Source organism: Biomphalaria glabrata, chromosome 12 (genome assembly GCF_947242115.1).
Source record: "Biomphalaria glabrata chromosome 12, xgBioGlab47.1, whole genome shotgun sequence".
In the NCBI taxonomy this organism is placed as follows: Eukaryota; Metazoa; Mollusca; class Gastropoda; family Planorbidae; genus Biomphalaria; species Biomphalaria glabrata.
Genome location: NC_074722.1, coordinates 11,669,764 through 11,693,364, shown reverse-complemented (window position 1 = coordinate 11,693,364; position 23,601 = coordinate 11,669,764). Strand labels below are relative to the sequence as shown.

At 38.3% G+C, this 23,601-nt stretch overlaps 1 protein-coding gene and 2 non-coding genes across 4 annotated transcripts; all 3 read left to right on the top strand.

Moving 5' to 3' along the window:
* Positions 1-10,822: 10,822 nt before the first annotated feature.
* Positions 10,823-10,896, top strand: Trnai-aau (transfer RNA isoleucine (anticodon AAU)). Its single transcript has one exon. It is a non-coding gene; the product is annotated as a tRNA-Ile (tRNA).
* A 331-nt stretch (positions 10,897-11,227) lies between these two features.
* Positions 11,228-21,610, top strand: LOC106056168 (turripeptide Gsp9.3-like). Of its 2 annotated transcripts, none has more exons than XM_013212776.2 (3): positions 11,228-11,388; positions 13,979-14,111; positions 21,442-21,610. In XM_013212776.2, exons 1-3 carry the CDS (start codon positions 11,343-11,345, stop codon positions 21,485-21,487), a joined length of 225 nt encoding a protein of 74 aa, XP_013068230.2. In that variant the 5' UTR covers positions 11,228-11,342; the 3' UTR covers positions 21,488-21,610. The 2 variants fall into 2 exon arrangements, with proteins under 2 accessions (XP_013068230.2, XP_013068229.2); XM_013212775.2 differs by lacking the exons at positions 11,228-11,388; positions 13,979-14,111 and adding exons at positions 17,374-17,508; positions 19,086-19,218.
* On the top strand, positions 15,408-15,480 carry Trnav-cac (transfer RNA valine (anticodon CAC)). Its single transcript has one exon. It is a non-coding gene; the product is annotated as a tRNA-Val (tRNA).
* Positions 21,611-23,601: the final 1,991 nt, after the last annotated feature.

Genomic DNA, 23,601 nt, shown 5'->3' with positions numbered 1-23,601 from the left:
TAATTAAATGAAATAAAGTAGCTTTGTAAAGTCTTTCCTGTAGCAAAGTGTAAAACGTGTGTTTTTATTGTTACACTACGTCACATATACATAGGAAAGAGTTAAACCAGTGTTAGTTGTCGACTGTTCAGTTTCAAACAATTGGTGGAAATTTAACATGACAAAAACTAAATGAATGTGTCTTTAAGCATACTAGGAAAAAAAAGTATGTAAGGGAAGTAATTGAAGATTAATGCGAATATCTAATAATGCAAGATTTATCTCCCTTTCCTTAACAAAACAAATCTAATACACGTCACCACTAATTTATGAAATTTGATGACAATGAATAATTTATCAGTTTCATTTTAATCAAAAGGACTTAACTTGTATTAAGTCATAAAGTATAAGTTTTACAAGGGTTATCGTTGTTGCCTTTTACCTACGATGATGAACACTTACACAATCCATTCCAAGAGCGATGGCTCTCTCCTGTTTCCAACACTTGTCAGTCACTCTGTGTGTTTCTTGTAGGTTTGGATTCTGGTAATCGATTTTTCGATCACTTCTTCTCATCCAATCGTCATCAAATTTTGTATTCAAGCTCGTGCTCGATGACAACGCATGAATCAATCAAAAAATCAACTAATTTATGATTAATATTATTGGAAATAAATAATTTTGTTTTTATATAGAAAATATACCGAGCTAAAGGTGGGTAAGTCGTGGGTGGTACGTAAACAATAACACTGCACATTTGTACGAGTTACCCTGTGGAATGGTAATGTGATAATATGACACACTTTAGTTCAATGTTTGGGTTTTGTACCTTCTTCCTGACTGTTACGTGGCATGAGTAGCAATAGTGGTGCGAAAATGATTGTAAAAGTTGAAGACTTAAACGGCAAAAAATAATAGAGTTCAAAAAATAAATTATAAACACGTCTATAGGCCTATTAGCGCTTAAAAACGCAAAACAAAAAAATAGAAGCGTTGGATGTGTTTAGTATGTGTTAAATTGAATTTCACACCCAACACATTGCTTTTTGTAAATTTTATTTTCTTCTTTTTAGTTAGTTTTAATATAAGCTTTAAAAAAACAAACAACAAGTTTTTTTTTTATATGAGCTAATTTAGTTGCGACAATACTGTAGATGACATTAAATGGGCTTTATTTTGTTTAGCACACCTGAGAAGTACGATACGGGTAACAGGCCTACGCGTAACGTTCTGCCGAGATGGACATAAAACTGCTTAGAAGAAAGGAGGAACTGTTTGTAATTTGTGATGCGACACTGTGACAAGTCAAAAACTCGCTGTCAGAGTCACTCAAAATTATCACAGCATTAATTATTATTTTTCATTATTTATTTATTTTATTTTGATTATTTCCCCATCCTACCTCCAATTTCTTCACCCGCCCCACCTTTCCTCTCTACCAGGCTAGACTTAGTCCACCACCTTGGAGAAAATTAGGCCAGTCCTTTCATTTATCTGCCCTTGACCGGGGCAAAGATAGACACGTTCTCTTTAGTCTTATCCGCGGATGTCCGCCGCGATTGACCCCCCCCCCTTGGGTGGAATGTAGGTCACTCTCCCCCCCCCCCACGTCTCTCTTTGATCTAAGAGATTACACGGGTCAATACACCGCGTGATACACCAAGGTGCGTCGCTTGTCGGACTTCACCCACGTGTAAGCTAATTCTTAGCCTAGGACGTTTCCGGTGTCCGCCCACACTTTTCAGGCATATATATATAGTAAACCAACTCAAATCACCCTCTCTTTCGCATTCGAGCTGAGCTATCGAATCTGGACTATATCACTCATTCTTTCTCCTAGAGGAATACCTGGTGGTAAGCCGAACTTAATCACAAGTTCCATCTTAATTACTCTGTGTATATTTCAATTGGATTTTTATCATGTGTATTTTGCTTAGTTCATTTATATTTAATTAGTGCATTGTGTATTTCTATCTGGCGTAAGTAGAAAACATAAACATGTGCTATGTATATATTTTTGTATTGCATTAATCTATTAATGCTACGTTGCTCAATTGATCATTGATGCAACCATGTATATATTTGTACACCTTATTTTAGTTCCTTCATCTCGGTTGATCGCCTTGATGATTTTACTATCGCACTAATACTGCGCTTAGAAAGGAGATATGAGTTATCTCCCCTGTATTGAATTATCTCCCCTTTACTCATTTTACTCTAATGAGAGTTGCGCCCTCTCCATTCAAGTGCGTTCCATTGTTCTCGATCGACGGTCATATGTAAACATACCGTCAGGATCGCTGACCACCGCCCAATTCAACCCCCCCCCCCTTTCTTTCTCTATCCACCTGTGTTGTTTATTTGAGATTATTATTTCCCCTTCTATGTACATTTTATATTATTATTTCCCCTTTTATGTACATTTCTATATTGCTACTATCTGCCATCTATTTTCCCAAATCCCAGGGTCATCATCTCCTCATTGTGCTCTAAAGCAATTTCACCAATCTGACGAATGCACCTCAGTCGAGGGCATCGATAAGATGCATGAGAGACATGTCCTAACTTGGTCTTTATTTATCCGCAGCCTCCCTCAGGTGTCTGCCTATTGTGTGTTGAGTGCTATTCAGCACTGCACTTTCCTACTGAGATCTACCCAACTATTTATCGGATCACTTACCTGCCTATTTGCCTACTGGCCTATCTAGGCGCTTAGTGCTAATCAGCGCTGCACTTGCCTAGTTGCTATCAAGAATCACCTATTGCCTAGTTACTGGATCAACGATCCATTTACCTGCAGTTGTGCTTAGTGCTATTCAGCGCTGCATTTGCCTACTGAGATCTACTCAACTCTACTACTTGGCGCTATCGGCATTGCCCGCCTATTCGACAGCCCACCTGTCAAGCTATTAGGCGCGACGTCCCTATAGAGTCAGATCTGTGCGAGACGTCATAGCTACGCCAACCCTCTGCAACTCACTGGACATATCCTGTTACTCACACTGCCTACGGCAGATCAGCTCTGCCCGCAGTAACCTTGTGCCCACGGTATCCGGCCACCCGCCATACTGTGCCCACTACAGATACTAGAACTTGGGACTGAGACTCCACAAGAGCTATATCGCCGGCGTCCCTCTATCCGCTAGAGCGCCATCTCCAGCTGCAGAACCTCAAGCCAGGACACAGCCAGCTGCGACATCAACAGGAATACCAGCTAAGTCAGAGGACAAAGTGACATACTCTCTTATTATGTGCAAGAGTGATGATTAAACATAGAATATACTAGAGATAGATGCAAACCCTCCCCCTTTTTATTATTATATGTATATTTATGTAAATAAATATCCTTTATTTTAACTTTTGTATCTATCTTTCATTGCTTTGTCTCGTTGCGTGTCTGCTCCCGGTTCACATGCTGATAAGTGGGGGTGTGATAGCTTTAAAAATAATCATCCCCTAGACATAAAACGTGCCAAACACACGTCACATTTCCCCACCTGTCACATTTTGGCGAGCCCGTCCGTGGATTTAACCCATTAGTACAGCAGGCACGAACAGGCAGCAATAACTAAATTCGATATCAATATTTTTCTTTCTAAAAATATTTATAAGTATCATCACTTCGCATTATCAAGAGTGTCACTTCTGTCATATTTTATTTATTACTATTATTGCATTTTATGTGTAACATTTCCTTGCAGGAACTTTGTGATTAACTTAGGCAGACACCGCATTCCTTCTGCACTTTTTCCTGTAACAATTGCTCTCCAGTGGCCCTTTCCGCTATTCCATTTCATACTTTTTCTAATCCGTCCTCTATTATCATGGACTCAACAGAATTAGATTCTGAAGTTGAGGAGATTATGATGCTCCTTGGATATGAAGACCCCAAGGTGGAAGACATCGTACGCCGGTTGATTGACAATGAAAGAAAATTCAAGCAAGAAATGGAAGAATTGGACAAAGCCCATGCACAGGAAACACCAGAAATCAGACAGAGCTATAGGCCGCAGAGTTTGGAGCTGAACACCACACCGGCAAGAGAAGACCAGGAAGCAGAGGAGAGCAAAACCACGACTCACATCCAAAGCGGGTACACTGCCCAAACGGACACAGAAGTTGCTGCCAAGGATGAAGCTTTCATACCTGATATCCCTCCTCTCGATGATTCCACATTGTCCACCCAGCCCAACCCTCCTGCTGAGTCTAATAGTCCTGCAAACTGCGACGCCCCAATTCAGCCCATGCCCCCAAGCCAACCCCAACCTAAAAAGGCACCAGTCCAACAACCAGCCTTGCACAAAAACGGCAACTTTCCAGCACGTAAGCCTCGTCATGACCAGAACAACCAAGCCCACCGTGACTGTAAGAACAGCACGCGTGGCAACAAACCTAACCGTGCCTACCGTGACTGCAACAACAGCATGCGTAGCCACCAACCCAACCGCCAAAAGCAGCAGGCCTCACAGACCATTTCAGTAATGACCGCGGTCCCCAAACCCTCTGCGTCTAATCAGCAAACACGCACTGATAGAACAGCGGGCGACCCATACGTCATATCAACACTGACTGTGGCCCCTGAACACACTGCCCTTGGCTCTAGGAAAACGGAAGTCCTACCGGCACTTCCTCACCCTGTCTCATCTTCCCCCGGGATAGAGAAGATTCTGGTTAACGGACGGTACGTCCAGTCCCTATTTGACACAGGCTGTGCGGTAAGCTCAGTTATCTGCAAAGCACTGGTTGATCCGGCTGATCTCACAGATAGAACTGTGACGATTCAGTCCCTTGACCGTGAGATTCCTCCAAAGGTTCTTCCTATTGCTAGGGTCCACGTGGAGTGCAGATACGTACATGGCACCATCGACGCCGCCGTCATGGACACGCCAGTATATGACTTCATTCTAGGCTCCAAATATGTCCCTCTTGGAGTAGTCCATAAACCATACTTCTCTCTGCCCGTCGGTAGATCGACGAAGCAGAAACGTGGCAGCAACCAGCAGGTTGGAAGCCCTGGTCGCCACACTGATACGCCTAGTCCCGACTCATCAGCGAAGCTCAAACCCCTCCGCCCTGGCATTGACTCTGCTAGGAAGTCACGAGTTAAGTCGTTTACCCGCGCTCGTGAGGGTCTACTTGACCTAGGCTACTCAGCCAAAATCATGCATCCTTCCCTTGACATTGACAGTGTCAGGATGCCACGAGGTAAGATTAACCCTTGCTCTCGTGGAATCACTCCTCTTCATGGCCCCTCGGCCACCATTCCAAATCAACCTTCCCCTGGCATTGATAGTGTCAGGAAGTCCCGAGGTAAGCCGAACCCACGCGCTCGTGAAAACACTTCTCACCATGGCTCCTCAGCCACCACTCAATATCAACCTTCCCCTGGCATTGACCGTGTCAGGAGGCCACGATGTAAGCCGAATTGTCGCACTCGTGGGGACGTTCTCGATCAGAACTCCACATTCTTTATCAGGCCACTCTTCCCTGACATTGATCTTGTCAGGCGAAACCGAGGTAAGCTGACTACTTACTCTCATGAAGAAGCGCCTCACAGCGGCTTCGGAGGTAAGCCCCAACGAGCACACGTGCCTTGGGCACCCCGCCTAAGCCCTAATCACACTCCCCAATCCGCCCCAGGAAGGAATTATTACTCACCCAATCGCCCAATCTACTCTCCCAAGCAACCCCATATGTTTCACTCAGGTGACTACATACACAGGGACGGGAAGTAGACCTCGGACAGACTTGGACAGACTCTCCTCCTGGCATGGCTATCCCTTTTTTTTTCCAGATTTTTTTTTCTAATGCTGTGATAACAACTGATCTTAAGGTTAGAGTGACATCAGTCTGCTCGCACTTTATGGATCTTCTGCGATAGATCCATCTTGGCGGCGGCGTATGTGACAAGTCAAAAACTCGCTGTCAGAGTCACTCAAAATTATCACAGCATTAATTATTATTTTTCATTATTTATTTATTTTATTTTGATTATTTCCCCATCCTACCTCCAATTTCTTCACCCGCCCCACCTTTCCTCTCTACCAGGCTAGACTTAGTCCACCACCTTGGAGAAAATTAGGCCAGTCCTTTCATTTATCTGCCCTTGACCGGGGCAAAGATAGACACGTTCTCTTTAGTCTTATCCGCGGATGTCCGCCGCGATTGACCCCCCCCCCCTTGGGTGGAATGTAGGTCACTCTCCCCCCCCCCCCCCCCACGTCTCTCTTTGATCTAAGAGATTACACGGGTCAATACACCGCGTGATACACCAAGGTGCGTCGCTTGTCGGACTTCACCCACGTGTAAGCTAATTCTTAGCCTAGGACGTTTCCGGTGTCCGCCCACACTTTTCAGGCATATATATATAGTAAACCAACTCAAATCACCCTCTCTTTCGCATTCGAGCTGAGCTATCGAATCTGGACTATATCACTCATTCTTTCTCCTAGAGGAATACCTGGTGGTAAGCCGAACTTAATCACAAGTTCCATCTTAATTACTCTGTGTATATTTCAATTGGATTTTTATCATGTGTATTTTGCTTAGTTCATTTATATTTAATTAGTGCATTGTGTATTTCTATCTGGCGTAAGTAGAAAACATAAACATGTGCTATGTATATATTTTTGTATTGCATTAATCTATTAATGCTACGTTGCTCAATTGATCATTGATGCAACCATGTATATATTTGTACACCTTATTTTAGTTCCTTCATCTCGGTTGATCGCCTTGATGATTTTACTATCGCACTAATACTGCGCTTAGAAAGGAGATATGAGTTATCTCCCCTGTATTGAATTATCTCCCCTTTACTCATTTTACTCTAATGAGAGTTGCGCCCTCTCCATTCAAGTGCGTTCCATTGTTCTCGATCGACGGTCATATGTAAACATACCGTCAGGATCGCTGACCACCGCCCAATTCAACCCCCCCCCCCTTCTTTCTCTATCCACCTGTGTTGTTTATTTGAGATTATTATTTCCCCTTCTATGTACATTTTTATATTATTATTTCCCCTTTTATGTACATTTCTATATTGCTACTATCTGCCATCTATTTTCCCAAATCCCACTGGTCATCATCTCCTCATTGTGCTCTAAAGCAATTTCACCAATCTGACGAATGCACCTCAGTCGAGGGCATCGATAAGATGCATGAGAGACATGTCCTAACTTGGTCTTTATTTATCCGCAGCCTCCCTCAGGTGTCTGCCTATTGTGTGTTGAGTGCTATTCAGCACTGCACTTTCCTACTGAGATCTACCCAACTATTTATCGGATCACTTACCTGCCTATTTGCCTACTGGCCTATCTAGGCGCTTAGTGCTAATCAGCGCTGCACTTGCCTAGTTGCTATCAAGAATCACCTATTGCCTAGTTACTGGATCAACGATCCATTTACCTGCAGTTGTGCTTAGTGCTATTCAGCGCTGCATTTGCCTACTGAGATCTACTCAACTCTACTACTTGGCGCTATCGGCATTGCCCGCCTATTCGACAGCCCACCTGTCAAGCTATTAGGCGCGACGTCCCTATAGAGTCAGATCTGTGCGAGACGTCATAGCTACGCCAACCCTCTGCAACTCACTGGACATATCCTGTTACTCACACTGCCTACGGCAGATCAGCTCTGCCCGCAGTAACCTTGTGCCCACGGTATCCGGCCACCCGCCATACTGTGCCCACTACAGATACTAGAACTTGGGACTGAGACTCCACAAGAGCTATATCGCCGGCGTCCCTCTATCCGCTAGAGCGCCATCTCCAGCTGCAGAACCTCAAGCCAGGACACAGCCAGCTGCGACATCAACAGGAATACCAGCTAAGTCAGAGGACAAAGTGACATACTCTCTTATTATGTGCAAGAGTGATGATTAAACATAGAATATACTAGAGATAGATGCAAACCCTCCCCCTTTTTATTATTATATGTATATTTATGTAAATAAATATCCTTTATTTTAACTTTTGTATCTATCTTTCATTGCTTTGTCTCGTTGCGTGTCTGCTCCCGATTCACATGCTGATAAGTGGGGGTGTGATAGCTTTAAAAATAATCATCTCCTAGACATAAAACGTGCCAAACACACGTCACATTTCCCCACCTGTCACAGACACATAAGGCCAAAACTTTTCAAAGATTTATTAGCTTCATTTTAAAACAAGCTATTACTCAATATCGAAATACAGTTGTATGTAGAAGAAGTCCCGCTTTAATAATATTTCTTTTTTAATGGTAACGTTTTCCGTTTTCTGGACGCACCTTAAGTATGTCAAAAATGAGTTGGACAAACTTCGGTCATTGTTTCTATGCTGCTCTTCATGTCAAAATCTATATATATTTTTTTTTTTTAATAATTTTTTAAAGTTTTAAAACAGCTTTCTCTTTTTTTTTTTTCTTTGACTCTCTTTCTGCTAAAAACGGAAAAGACTTTGTAATCAAACGTTTTTGCAAAAACTTAGGCCTAGGCCTTTATCAACTCTGTCTGTAATTTATCTTATCTTATAAAATAAAGACGTGCTTCAAAAAAAAAAAAGATGATTACGTCGTAGGCGTCATGCATATAGTCATGCTTGTTAATCAATGAATTAAATTCTGCCAAATCATTGGGTTTTTCTGGCTGGCTCAGGCAACCCATTCCATGCTCTAGTAGCACTAGGGAAGAAAGGGCATATGTACAATTTTGTCCTAGCATATGGAACGAGGGATGTGCCTTCATTAGCCCACAAATGACTAGTCCCAAACGAGACGATAAAAGGATCTAAATCGACTACCTGCGGACAATGGTTATGCTTGCCCTGGATGCGGCAAAATATGTAGGTCACAGCTGGGACTGCGCAGCCACGGGAAATACTGCATTCCTCACTAATCTTAGGACTCGAAGACTAGCCTTATTATTATTTTATCTAGTTTGATAAGGGAATACAATTACAGTACTGATAAATATAGATATAAATATACAGTTTTCCCTTTTTTTAAAAGTATTATATATATATATATATATATATATATATATATATATATATATATATATATATATATATATGTATATTTCAATACTGTGAAATAAATTCACAACTACAACAATACGAGTAGAGAGAGTGGGCAAGGTTTGAACGCAATCCCTTGGTCGTGAATAATGATGGGCAAAAGTTAACTAAAAAGTTAAGAAACTATTAGTTTAACTTTAAAAAATTTGTTAAGGCCATTGTTTAACTACTTAAAAAAATAAGTTTAGTAAAAAATCGTTGTTTATTTAATTTTTTTTAGTTACTTACTAAAAGGTTTAATTAAAATTTATAAAAGTTTTCAACATGTGGTCAGGGTTGAAGTGCACATGCCTGTTTTCTGGTCATGTGATATCAATAACTTTGATTATCAAAAAAAAAAATGATGCAGTTGCAGTTAACAACTATTTAGTCAGTCTGAATTTGAAGAGGGTAAAGTAAGATGCTGGTAGAAGTTATGGATTATGGGAGTAATCCGAGTAAATATTTGCACTTGAAAGTAGCAGTATTATAAAATGTTAAACCTTTTTTGCCAAAAGCTTCTATGCAATATTAGGAATGGGGTTGTGAGTTACATAGTGGTGTAATTTCTGTATAAAGTGGGAATCTGATTAGTGGGTTAGGTCAATATTTAGTGGTTTTGATCAATTCATTTGCGCAAACAATAATTTTTTTTATTGCAGGAACATTAAGCCTTAAGACTTATTGAGATCTAAGTCTAAATCAGCTAGGCCTATATAGATCTAAAGGCATTAGGATAACCAACTCTAGAAACAAAATCTTAATCCACACCCTCTCAGACCATTAAGTAAATAGACTGTATCCAACTGGTTTTAACAACCTGGTCAGCTAGACGTACACATGTAGGCCTAGTGTACTGTACGACGTACGTGTGTAGTCGATGATACTACAATTACAAGACTACCCTACATTTGTTTCATTACGCGTTATGCTATAGTGTTTGCTTAATGTGGAGTGGTCAGACGTGGAAATAACACACTAGTCAAACATACCCTCCCTACCCTGAAAGTAATAGACGGTGTGTCCGACTGATTGTAACAATCTGGCCAGATAGACGTACACGTGTAGGCCTATATAGTGTACTGAGTGTGCAGTCCATAATGACAAGATCACCCTGTTTTTTTTCCCCTTGCGCGTTTAACGGCATGGTTAGTCAAGCATGTATTTTACACTATAAAATAGTTTTACAGGTCCAATGTTTTTAAAACTCCAACGATTTCGTTTGTATTTCTTTGGTTATTAGATCTAAATTTGAAATTCTAAATCTATGTTATTTAATGAGATTTTAAACTTTATCGGTATAAGTAAGATTTTCCGTTATATAATAAGTTAATATATTTTTTTTTAAAAGAGTACCACTCTTTTCTAAAGGTTTTAGTTCAAGGCAAAAATACAAGCACACATTTATTTAGACATTTTATTTTAAACATTAACGTTTATGTAAGAAACATATTCTTTATTACTGATTTTATTATAGATAAATATTACTAGAATGTTAAAAGAACCGTAGGCATACTGTCAGATGATTATATCTATATAGGTCTAGTTCAACCCCGCCCCTCCCCCCCCCCCCCCCCCAAAAAAAAAGTTATGAATAGTTTGTTATAGTTTAATTGACTTTCTTTAGTTTAGTTTAACTATCTTTTGACATTCATGATAAACTAATGGTTTAACAACTTTATTTTAGTTGAAAACTAGTTATAGTTTAACTTTAAAAAGTTAGTTTAGTTCCCATCACTAGTCGTGAACCTCGTGAGTGCTTGTCACACCTATGATCCAAATAATTGTGATTCCCTTATAATTCTGTCGGCCGGTTAGCTCAGTTGGTTAGAGCGTCGTGCTAATAACGCGAATGTCGTGGGTTCGATCCCCATACTGGCCATACATTTTTTTTACCTTCACATTCAATTTTTTTAGGGTCTCAAAACACAGTAAGGAATCTCACGCCCATTATGTTGCTTATTTTGTTGCTTATTTAAGCAGTCTTTGTAACAGTGATAATTAATATTATTAGTGGAGAATCTTTTTTCGACGCAGTGGATTAATAATGTGTTTTCTATTCTATATCAAGCTTTGGACATAAAAAGTTCCCTCCTCCTCATTCGTTTATAATACACAAAACAATGATTTCTCTACATTGTCCACCAGTAAAAAAAAAAAAGACACAAATATCATCTCCTAAATAGATTAAAACCTGCTTGTTGACCACAATTAGGAGCAAGAAAGTTTCATCTGGCTATATTCCCACGTCAAGACACATGGCTCTACAGTCCCATTCATTGAAAGATAGAAATAGTTTTATTGAGTTCGTTGATCTAACAATTAACAATGTTTTATTTCACACTGTGTTTAATTGGTTTCATTATCGCTTCAGGTGAGACTTCTTGTGTTCATTGCTTGTAAAGGTATTGAACTATATTGCTTCTATTAATTACATTCTCCAATAGTTTCAAACATAACGTGTTGCTCTTTGTTACGTGCGCATGTTAGTGTCAATGTGAAATGGTGCGAATGCGTGTTGAAAGGAGGAGAGAACCAAATTGGAGAAATAGAAACGAAAGAGTGTTCTAGTGTTCATGGAAATTAAATGAGTTCTAAACGATGACGTTGTTGTTTTAGTGTTAATGTACTGTTCAAAGAGTCTCATCTTAGAAAGGAACGTACCAAGTGGCGCCCAACCAGGGCCGGATTGAAGTATATGAAGTCATCGGGGCAAGATTTTTGTGAAGGCCCCTACAATCTTACTAAAGCTTTAAGAAAGATTCCCTATGAATGAAAATACTTATATCTAAAAGCATGCTCTATTTTAGAAGAAAGAAATAGAATACTTGTAAACTTAATCTCACATTCCTATTTTAAAATATTTAATATTTATTATTTTAGTGTTAAGAAAGGGCATGTTTGAGTTTGTGGAGGGTTAGCTCATTGGTAAACGCACTGTCGTAAATCCGGAGCTGTACTGGTATTTACATATTCCGATCATACTACAGCTACAAGCGGACACTACTTAATCACGACATTGTTGCCAGCCGACGTAAGATTTAAAGTGTTAGCGTTAAAAATGATAAACAAATACTTGTGGAGTCCTCAAGGCTGTAGCCCAACTTGCACTCCCTAAATCCGGCACTGTGGATAACAATAGGCCTACATAACTAGCTATTTTAGTGTCTCTGCTGGATATAACGACCTGCTGATAAACTATGTATATTCATATGATCATTTTGTGTACATTTTAGCGCTTCAAACTAAAATTTAAACTAAAATGGAAGTCATCTGCCAAAATTGTGAAAAGAGTAAATGTGGCTCAACAAAAATGGCTGAGACGGATTTTGGGAGTCAGTTATATGGATCGAATCTCAAACAAAGAAATCCTGGGAGTTCAACACCTAGCGAGGTTATGACAGAGTGTCGCATGAGGTCTCCGACAAAATGAACCAAGATACCAATACCAAGAGTTGCGATGACATGGAGGCTAATACGAGGAAAGCGCAAACAGGGAAGTCCTCGTATAGCTTGGTGCCACACTTTCATGGAGGACCTCAAAACAGTGGACACCAGGTGGTAGGAGACTTCAGACATTGCCAGTGACAGATCTTTGTGGATACAGCTTACCGCCCAACGCGTCGAACGGCGCGAGAGGACATAAGTCTAAGTAAGTAAGCGATCGTTCAGGAAGCATTATAAGGTCATAGGCATGAGGAGAAAATGTGAATATCGACCATGGTTGAAAATAACAACAAAAACTTTGGAATCAACTACACCTTTTTTTTTTACATAAATACATGTATAGAGAAAAGAGAAACACACACACACAACGCCTTATTATCACTATTCATGTAGTATATAGGGTCTGAACGAAAAAGATATTTATAGATTGTCAAGGGGAGGTATGGCAAGTGAATATGTTACTTTGATATTTTGGTATGATAGTGATAGCCCCTTGTTTAATGTAGTCCCAGGTTATGAATGTAAATAGTCGTGCTCGTGTTATGAGCTGAATGATTTAGTCTTTGTTAAGTGTGCGAGAGAGTGTGTTAGTTAGTCTGGTCTTGCTCCAGGTCCAGGAAGGTTGTACGGCTACTCTCTGGACTGGTGTTTGTATTATTTCTTGAGAGTGATATAATTGTGTGCTTTATCTGATATTAAAGAGATTTTGGTATTCATTGAGAGCGGGAGTTAGAGTTGATGTGTATTGTGTATTAATTGTTCTTATTTGAGTAACCCTTAATGAGCCAAGCAAGTATTAATTAATTCTAATTGAGTATTCACACCCCTAACGAGCCTAATGAGCCAAGTCAAGGGAAGCAAGAAATGAACCCTGACATAGATAAATTATTCACAAACTAATAAGAACTACTAAATGTTTTCAACATTGAAAAGAATGTTTTTGACAAACACTAAACAAATAAGCAAACAAAGTTTCAGACTTTGCGACCTATAGGGCAGATGATGTAATTTCATCTGTTTATGTGGCCTACGGTTTACGAGGGTGTCATGTGGCCAGCACGACGACCAACCGCCTTTACTTTTGCCCAACTAATGTCAGGTACCCATTTGAGCTGGATGGAATCAGAGGTGCCACAAAGATCCCGACATTCAAAATCCCAGGACCCCTGGTTCGGAAGCGAATCGCTTTAACACTCAGCCACCGCGCCTCCTATATAGTAATAAATAGCTAACAAAATCTTTTGAACTTACGAAGTAATGATGTCTGTGGTAGAAAACTAAAATCATTTTTTTAATGAATTCCAAGATGGAAGAAGAAATTTAATTTTCTAAAGCTTTAAAAATTCTGTCTTTAATTTAAACACATTTGGTTTGAGCAAGAGAGCTCATTCATTTATCATTTCAAATTAGATCATCCAAATATTTGTATCGAGCTAAAACTATAATAAAAATAATAATAATATAGGTCAAATAATTAAAGATCTAAATTCATTTTGTTTGCCATATGGTCTCTGCAGCGGTACAGGATGTAAGTGGCCAGGAGACATCACCTCCGTGTAACATGATGTGTCCATTCATCTACTTGCCAGTTTGTGCCAGCAATGGTCTCACCTACGCCAGCCGTTGTGTTATGGACTCTATGTCTTGCATGTAAGTTAAGAGAGAGGGAGACAGAGAGGATGAATTTAGAAGATACTAAATGAGTGAAATAAAAGAAATAGTAATGGCAATGTCTTCGACTCCGAAGATTAAGGATAAGTGTGATGTTTCACAGGATTATGCAGACCTAGTTGCGACCTGCATAGTTTTCCACATCTGATGCAGGCAAAGCCGTTGTCCCCTGGGGATCTACTTAAGTTTTCTTTTCGTCTTCTGCGTCTGTCTTCAACAAGTTTTTTTTTTTTTTGGGGGGGGGGGGTTGAGGGGGGTCTCAAATGTGTGTCCCGCGGCTTTCGTGAGAGCTCATTCCAGTGTCTCTTTCATAGGCCATCTGCTGTCAGTTACTTTCCTCCATGCCAGTGATGGCGAAATGGCGCCTGTGCTGATCTTTATAGCGCTTACTGGGGGACACCTCTGTCACGCTGTTTGACCCCCAAAATCTCTTCAGTTGGTCTTTAAGCTCGCCAGACAAGATCGCCTTAGGCATACGGTCGTCCACCACGCGGGTTGTCCTACCCAGCGCAGCTATCGAATGGTAATTAGAGCTTCTATACTGTCCACACCGGACTCCAGAAAATGGTTATTTGTATTGTTGCCTACAATAAATACCATAATATATAATGAGCCATTACTCTCCTAAAAACTGCAGTCTCTGTCTCGCTCTCTGTCAGTCTCTCTCTGACTCTCTCTTACTATTTCTCGGTCTCTCTCTGTCTCTTTGTCTTTCTCTGCCTTTGTTCAACATTCATCAACGTAATCAGATTTACATCTAGGTTACTAGTCTACAAATCTTTTCAGACCCAAAAACGTATTGACAACTATTAAATGTAGGCCCACTTAACATTCTTTTTGCTTGCTTTCGGCATTCTGTTAATTATTACCTTTTCGTTCTACTTTGACTGTAACCAGGGTCGGATTTAGATTTGATAAGGCCCTTTAGTCTAAGCTATTTGAGATATACCCCATTATAGTATTATTATACTATGATTATAGGAGATCTATAAATCCAGCCGCCCACACTTACACTAGCTATGCCCACTTTATAATCAACATGAGTCAATTTTTCCTTTGCTTTTCTTTCTAAATATATGCTTTGACTTTTCTTCTTTTTGGAGAGGGGGCTTTGATATAGCTTTTGCCTAAATGTAAATCCACCAATGACTTTAACAAGCAATGATGAGATTAAGCCTGCGAACTTCATATCTTCACCATGGCTTCACTAGGAACACACATTGTCTTTTTTTTTCTTTTATTGTCAACTTATCTATTTATGATGATGTGTATGTCGGTTCAATAGTGTAGTGGTTATCACGCTCGCCTCACACGCGAGAGGTCCTGGGTTCGACCCCCAGTTGAACCATTTTATAATTTTTTAGCACTTTTTTTTTTCTGTTTTTGATAAAACTTTGTATGTAGTTGACATGAACAGGTCTGGCGCTGTGTATGCATTGTTGAGTGTTCATGGCATAAATCTAGATTAACAAAATCTATTTTTTAATACTATCGAAAATGAATAGAACGGTGTTCCCCCCCCCCCCCCCCCCCCGATGTTTCTGTATCAACATAATAGATTAGTTCATACATTTGTTATATATAAAAGGACAATGCCTTCGATTTCGATTGCAGTCTTTTACATGACTACACAAACCCACTTGCGACCTATATATTTTTCCATAACCAATGCAGACAAAACCTTTGTCCACTGGGGGTTATTATATTGCATGCAGTAAGTATACTCCATAGAGACTGGGAAAGGGGGACTCTATATCTCCCTCTCTCACCATTTCCTTTATTTTGGCATCATAATGTTTACAAAGTGAAGATACATGGGCCAAGACCAGTGTTCTAAGACCGCTAATATCCGTGGAAAAAATATCTAGATCTATTCGTTGCTAGGACCCAAGGGCAAAGTGTGGAAGGCTTTAGAAGGTAGGCATTAGAAAGCAAAGACGGGGGGGGGGGGGGGGGGAGGAGTGTTTTGCGTTTCTATTCTCAGCCCTCTCTGTGATAAAATATTAGGAACAACTCACTCGCACTACACACAGATACACACACACACAGATAAAGACAGATACACACACACAGTTACAGATAGATACACACATATACCATTGAACAAAGAAATACAGCTTTTGTTATTTTTTTTTTTTTTTGAAGTTTCTTGTAAGTTGGTACAAAATGGATTCCGCCACCTTCTTATTTGTTTCTTTATCAGACATAGAAAACACAGTTTTAAAACATTCCCCCCCTCCCTCTCTCTCTCTCTTTCTTTCTCTATTTTTCTCACGCACTCTATGTCTCTTTACCTATTTTCTCACTATTCTCTCTATTTTTCTTTATTCCTCTCTCTCTCCCTCTCTCTCTTTTGCCAAATAAAACAGTCACTAAAAATGCTTTTATTTTATTACACTATATATGCGTGTTTTTGTTTTCAAGATGTAAGCGATATGTAAAGAGAGTCTACCCTATCACAAAGCATGTACAGTATATAAAGGCTAGAGTCGCTAAGTTGTGGATACATGTTGAATAAATGACTGACCATTGCAATTCGTCGGGAAACCTGTGTGTGTGTGAGTGTTGATCTTTGTTCTATAACTTCAGATAGTTTCACGCACTATGCACTGGTTGTACTTGAACTTGACTACCGCATCACTCTTTCACACACACACACACACCCAACCACACCCACATTCTTAAAGAAGTTCGTTTAAAATAATTTTACTCTAAAACATTCTCTGAAAGATAAGTAAAATATATTTTAAAAAAATGCTCTCTTAAAAACAAAACGTATCCAGTAGGAAGAACGGCAAAAATCTATGCCATTATCTCTAAAAACTGCAAGGTCTTACTCCGTAGTCCTTTTTAACTCTTTCAGTGCGGCGTTACTCTCAGCGAGTAAATGATGAAAAACTCGATTTTTTTCTATCAAAATAATTCGCACTGATAGAGTTAAACTATAGAAACACAATTAATGACACCTAATTGATGAATTTATTGGTTATATATTTTTTTTGTGTTATCGTATATAAATAATTATGCAAAGTTTCGTTTTGATCCGAGAATGGGAAGTGGAGAAATGGAATGTACAAAATCTTTAACAGACAGACAGACGCAGTGAGTTACTAAAAGCTTTGTAAAAACATTCAGGCCGACTCAGTGCATAAGATACTGATTTCTTGTTCTTTTCAAATGCTGTAAGGTTTTTTGTTTTTAAATTGTAGTCTTATTTTGTCCACACCTGGCTTGTCCCATGTGACGTAACTTTAAAAAAAAAACCAACAACTATCGACGCAGTCATGAAAATTACAAAGTTTCATTCAGAAGATAAACCAAACTTCTGCCATGTTTAAGCTATTATTTTATCTAACATTTTTTCTTCTCGGCTCTGGTAGGTAACTTTACCACTCATTTTGAATAGAAACTTAAAAAATCCTTCCTTCTGTATACTTTTTTTTATCGTCTTTCATTTCTTTTTTTTTATTCTATTTTATTTTTATTCATCTTTTGTATGTAATTTTTATTTTTTTCTATTAGAAATTTTCAACTTTGACGAAAAAATCACAACTAACTAGATCTCTAGCTTTTTTTTGGTCTATTCGGTGCATAGAATACAGAAAGTGTTGATAGCTTTGTAATTTAAAAGGTTCATGGTAATCTGCGCGTACTTTTTAGCACTGTAGTATCAAATTTTCTTTAAGTTCTTCAATTTTTAGCTCATTTTTACAAAACTTATATCAACTCATTCTGTCTGTCTGGTAAAAAAAAAGTTTATACACGTTATTTCTCCCACACTCAATCTCGGATCAAGATGAAATTTTACATAATTATTTCTTTTATCTGACAGCACAAGAAGCAATAAAAAAAATTAACCAGTTAGTGGTAATTAATTATTTTGCTTGGTATCTCAACGAGGGAAAGAAATTGTACTTAACTGATAAGGTGGAATAAGTTGGTTGAATTAGTCCCCTTTAAACTATGCATAAAGATATATGTGGTTGCTTTAATGCTTGAAACCAACAATTGATAGTTATAAAACTTTGTATTTTTATAAGCGTTTTTCTGGCACAGTGGTTAGTATTTTGGCTTGAGGAGGCTTATATAGCCCTCGTGTTTGAATTCAGGTTGCTACAACTTTAAAAATGAAATGCATTTTAAAAGCGACCACGGTAACCTCCACGATAATCACCTTCTTTCGCCCCCCACCACTTTCCAAACGGGTCCTGGCAAGTGACAGGTCATAGCGTATTGATGAAGCTAAAAGAATGGAATTTCGCTAAACCAAAACAATTGTTAATTTCTAATCGCACAGATTGTTAGTATAGATCTATTACAAATTTAATTACATGACTGATCTAAACTAATTGATACAAATACTCATAATAAAAGCTTTTTTTTTTTAAATTATTTTTTTCTATTTTCTTTAGTTTTTCTTTAGTTAGTAACCTTGAAGTTTAATTTGACACTGCTTAGTTTATCGTGAAAATCCTCAAATGTCATTTTCCTTAACTTCTATTTATTCCAAACACACAATATAAAATGGACTTTACACTTAAAATAAAGTTTAAAAGAAATTAAAAAAAACCACGCAAAAAAAAGCACTTCATTAAGCTATTAATAGATCCAAATAGCTATGGACAGATAACTTATCATATTAAAGATTGGATGCGCGCTGACTGAGTGGTTAAGCTCTTGGCTTCTGAACCTGGGGACCTGAGTTCGAATCTATGTGAATTACGGGACTTTAGGTAGCTGACTTGAGTTGGGGAAAGTACCCTGCTCATTAACCGTTGGCCAAATAGAAACAGATGACCTTAACATCATCTGCCCTACAGATCGCAAGGTCTGAAAGGAGAACTTTTTTGTTTTTTTTAATATTGTCGGTGTTGTTTGTGCTTGGTTGAAAAGTTAGAGAGATATAAATACTAAAGCTTTGATTTGATGAACATTTAATTTTGGTCTCCCCAGCTGTGAGAGACGTAAGTGGCCAGGTGACACAGCCGCCATGTAACCTTGCCTGTACGTTTATCTACAGGCCAGTTTGTGCTAGCAATGGCTTGACTTATGCCAATATCTGTACCATGGAGTCCATCTCCTGCATGTAAGCTGATGAGAAAGTGGAATTGTAACAGAAAGAGAGGGGAAAATTATACATCGTTTAGTAGAGAGAGAGAGAGAGAGAACCGTACAACATACAAAATTTTGTTATTTTAAAAACATTTACAATAAATATTTACATTGCTTACAACAGCGATGCCCAAAATTCGCCCTCGACGTGATTCCACCCGACCCTAAGAAACATCGGCACAAAGTGTAGATAATCCCTCCTCCAAAAAAAAAAAAAAAGGTTGAAAATGTGTAATTACATACGGTAGGGCACTCAATCTTTCTCTAATGGATTGGTACCATGTCCATGACCTTTAACATTTGTATTTATTAACTAGGACTCTGAATGTAGAATCTAGCTGGAAAAGTGAACGATCTTTACTGTTTTGTGGAACGTGATAATAAGCCAACATGCTTGACAGTTTTGAAAAAAAAAAAACCAACATATAAACGGCATTATTAAACAAATATGGCGGAATTCTTTAATTTCAGCCGCCAATGTAAGATTGTTAAACTACGCCTAGAGATTGAAGGATTGATATTAATATTTTCCAAAAAGAGAAAAAAATAAGTCGTTGGTAAAGCCAGCTACAATGGCTCTCACATTTTAAGTAGAGAATTGAAGCCATTTTCCGCCGCGTAAAAAGATAAACTTCAAATATCCAATTAATCAATGTAAGTACTAGATCCCTAATGTGGCCCGCGACACGAGTGTTGTAACTAAAATGGCCCGCAGGTCGAATTCTGTTGGGCATCACTGCCGTACAACATACAGATTCTTTTTGTTTTTTGAGCCCCATAACATTCAGATGTTGTTTTCTTGAACCCTACAAGTCTACAAACATAAACCTATGTAAACCCTACATCAAACTATTTCTTTAAAAAAAAATATAAAAAAAAAAAAAAAAAACAACAATAGCTTTAATTTTTGGACTACATAGCTTATATTGATCTTAGTCAAAAGGCCTTTCAGTTTACAAAAACACTACAAAAGTACATTTCAAAATATTCGCAATTGTCATATTTGATGGGGGGGGGGGGGGGGGACACATTTTTCCGGAAAAATCTTGTTTTTTGTTTTAAAGTGCTGTCAGTGTCCCTTATACAAAATAAAACACTGTAATTATATTTCGTATTTCGTCACCAGAACAACTTATAGACCTGTACATTAATTGAAGCTATTTCATTTTCAAATCTTGTATACCTTTTTTTGTACAAGTCTTAAGAAGGGTCAAATATTCCACTATGTATCGATCGACATTGTCAACCTAATTATTTTTAGTTTTAGTCACAAAATGTACCGGCCGTAACCATGGTTTTCTGTGGCTGACCATGTCGACCGGTGTCCAATAGAATGTTTCCACTCATCTGTTTTACAAAGCTTCTATCAACTCACTCGTCTGTCTGTCACATACATATGTGTACACGTTATTTTCTCCCACTTCAAAATCTCGGATTGCACAAGTATTAATTGTCTCTAACTAAACATGACTCAATAGAAAAAACAAACAAAAAAAAATTAATCAATCAAATATAGGTAATTATTTTTTATATAGAAAAAGGGAAATATATCTTACAGTATTGAGTGATATGGAAGTAAATGTGCAGTTATTTCCCTTATATAAGTATTAAAATATTTTTTTTAAATTTTGCTTGTTCGTTTGTTTTAATGACAGAAATAAATGGTCATTATAACCACAAATGTAGCGAATGTAGCTAGATCTAGTGGACATCTAACCCAATTGTCTCGCTGGAAGCAGGGAGATGGCGGTAACAAGATATAGGTCACTACAAAACACGTTCTTTCTGTCTTTGGTTAAAAAAAAAGCTCCCTTTCCTGTCTCCCTCACGTGACTTATATTAACATGAATTATGACAGACCATGTTTTGGTTTCATCAGAAACCCGTCAGCCAAAAAAGGGAAAGAGTTGCATATATTCGGCCATCTCTGTCAATGCTTCAATATTTAATTTCCCTATTCTTTTTAAAAAGATAATTAGTACAATTAATTGAATAATTAAATGGTTAATTGTCTATATTAAGTTATGTGTTGTCATCGACAATGAATAATTGTGCAAAGTTTGAAATTGATCCGAGACTGGAAAGTGGGAGAAACAAAACGTTTAAAAGAATCTTACCAGACAGACAGACAGACAGACAGACAGACATTGAGCTTTGTAAACATTGATGTGAATAATCCTAATTTTTTTTTCATCAGAGACAGTCTTGGCCTCACACTGAGACACGAAGGTCCCTGTGTCTGAGGTCAGCAGGACTTGGACTTCTAGATTGAAATGGACAGTGGTGTACATACGTACATCTGAGTGTTGAAATTATCCACACTTGTTTGACTGCTTCTAAGACAAAACGAAACAATGTAAATTATGTACGGTGATTTTGTTTTAATTGTTGTGAATAAAAAAAAAATTACCAAAGAATAAAAAATGCGTTCTATCATAACTTGGCAACAGACCAAAACACCAACAAATAAGTCTTTAATCACCAAAGTTTATAGTGTGCATTAGACCAACTTCACACAAATAAAATTCAAAATAGGAATATCGGAATCTATATGGGTTATATGTTAACTCTTTCTCTCTTAACTGACGATACCAACGTTGATTGGTCTCATTTAGATTAGAGTAAATTTTGATTTTATAAACTTTAATTTGTGTTATATAAAATTCTTCTATGATTATAAATAATTTAACATTTCCTGATTATATTCACAAAAGTTATTGAAATGTAATCATAACAGGGTAGTGAAACACAAATAAGCAAAATAAATAATTTCAACGGAGCGAGGAAAATAATTACGGAGGGAAAGAGTTAAAACAACAAGTGATAAGGTTCAAAATAATTTTCAGATATATGTTCTGAGCAAGTAATGTGCCATCTTCCACAATTAATGTAGGTTAAGTTGTGGGCCTTGATACAAGATGTTTTAACAAGGACCTTGTTTAGCCAATGTAAGGTCAAGCTGTTTTCTGAGAAAAAAAATGAAAAGAGAAAATTAGACTATTAAAAGTGTTATAGATATAGATCGTTGTTGACTAATTAATAAGACTTACACGATGGAAAGGTGAAGAAGAGTAGGTCGTTGTTAACTAATTAACAAGGGTAAGTGCCTATATGTAAAAAAAAGTGAAGTGGTGCAGGTCACTGTTAATTAGGTCAGTGCCATAATTAAGACAAGTAAACAGGTTTATACGAATTAAAAATTGCCTTGCGTGCGTACTCTACGTGAGATCTCGTTCCCAGATGTTGGGCTACAGCTTAGATTCTCCCGAGCCATTCGGCGCATAGGGCGGCAAGCTTTCTCCACAGAGATCAATCATTGGCGGCTTCCACAGCCTCTTCCCAGCTTGTGCTCACGGATTTTAGGTCTTCTAAGAAGGTCAGTCAACATTGGATTCAAACCAAAATCATCAATTATCAGCTCTAGCTTCGCCCCCGACGCACTCCCCCTTCCCCTTCATCTATCCCATAGTCTGTTAAAACGTTGGGACTCCACCCAAGATCTGTTGACTGTCTTTCTCCATTCTTCACTATCTTTTGCCTTGGAAAGAAATTTCTTGTAATGCCCATTCTTTTATGAAAAGGGTTGAATTTCACCAACTCCCATGAATGACGGCAAGATGGCGCAAAAACAGTCTCCATTTGCCCTGACATTTCTGCCAATTTCGCTAATTAATCTGTTGATATCGACATAACCCTAGACCGCACTACATGGAGAGAGATGGTGACCAAAAAAGCTCAGGACAGCATAGAAAAACATGGGCCTCATCTAGCTACAGGGCCGGCCTTAGGCCACTGCGACCTATGCGGCCGCATAGGGCCCCGCACTTTCATAGGCCCCGCGCTAGTTCTAGGTGTAAATTGTTAAATTATATAACATGGCTTTATATTTTATAACAGGCTTTCCGTAGCTTTATATATAATAACAGGCTTTCCGTGGCTTTATATATAATAACAGGGTTTCCGTGGCTTTATATATAATAACAGGGTTTCCGTAGCTTTATATATAATAACATGCTTTCCGTAGTTTTATATATAATAACAGGGTTTCCGTGGCTTTATATATAATAACAGGGTTTCCGTGGCTTCTGATTTTCTAGTACCTTCAAGAAATCTCCTGAAATTGCAAAATATACGAACAAAATATACGAAAAAGTCCTGGAAATCTTGAAATTATGAAAATCTCCTGAAAAATAGACAAAATTGTCTTTTTGTGGTGCCAACACTACGCACGATTAAAAAAAAGGCATTTTCAGTTTTCATAATAAAACGGTATTGCAAATACAAAATCTTAATTTTGACATAATGCTTATCTCTACCCAGACTGGGCCCCGCGCAATCAGTTTCGCATAGGGCCCAG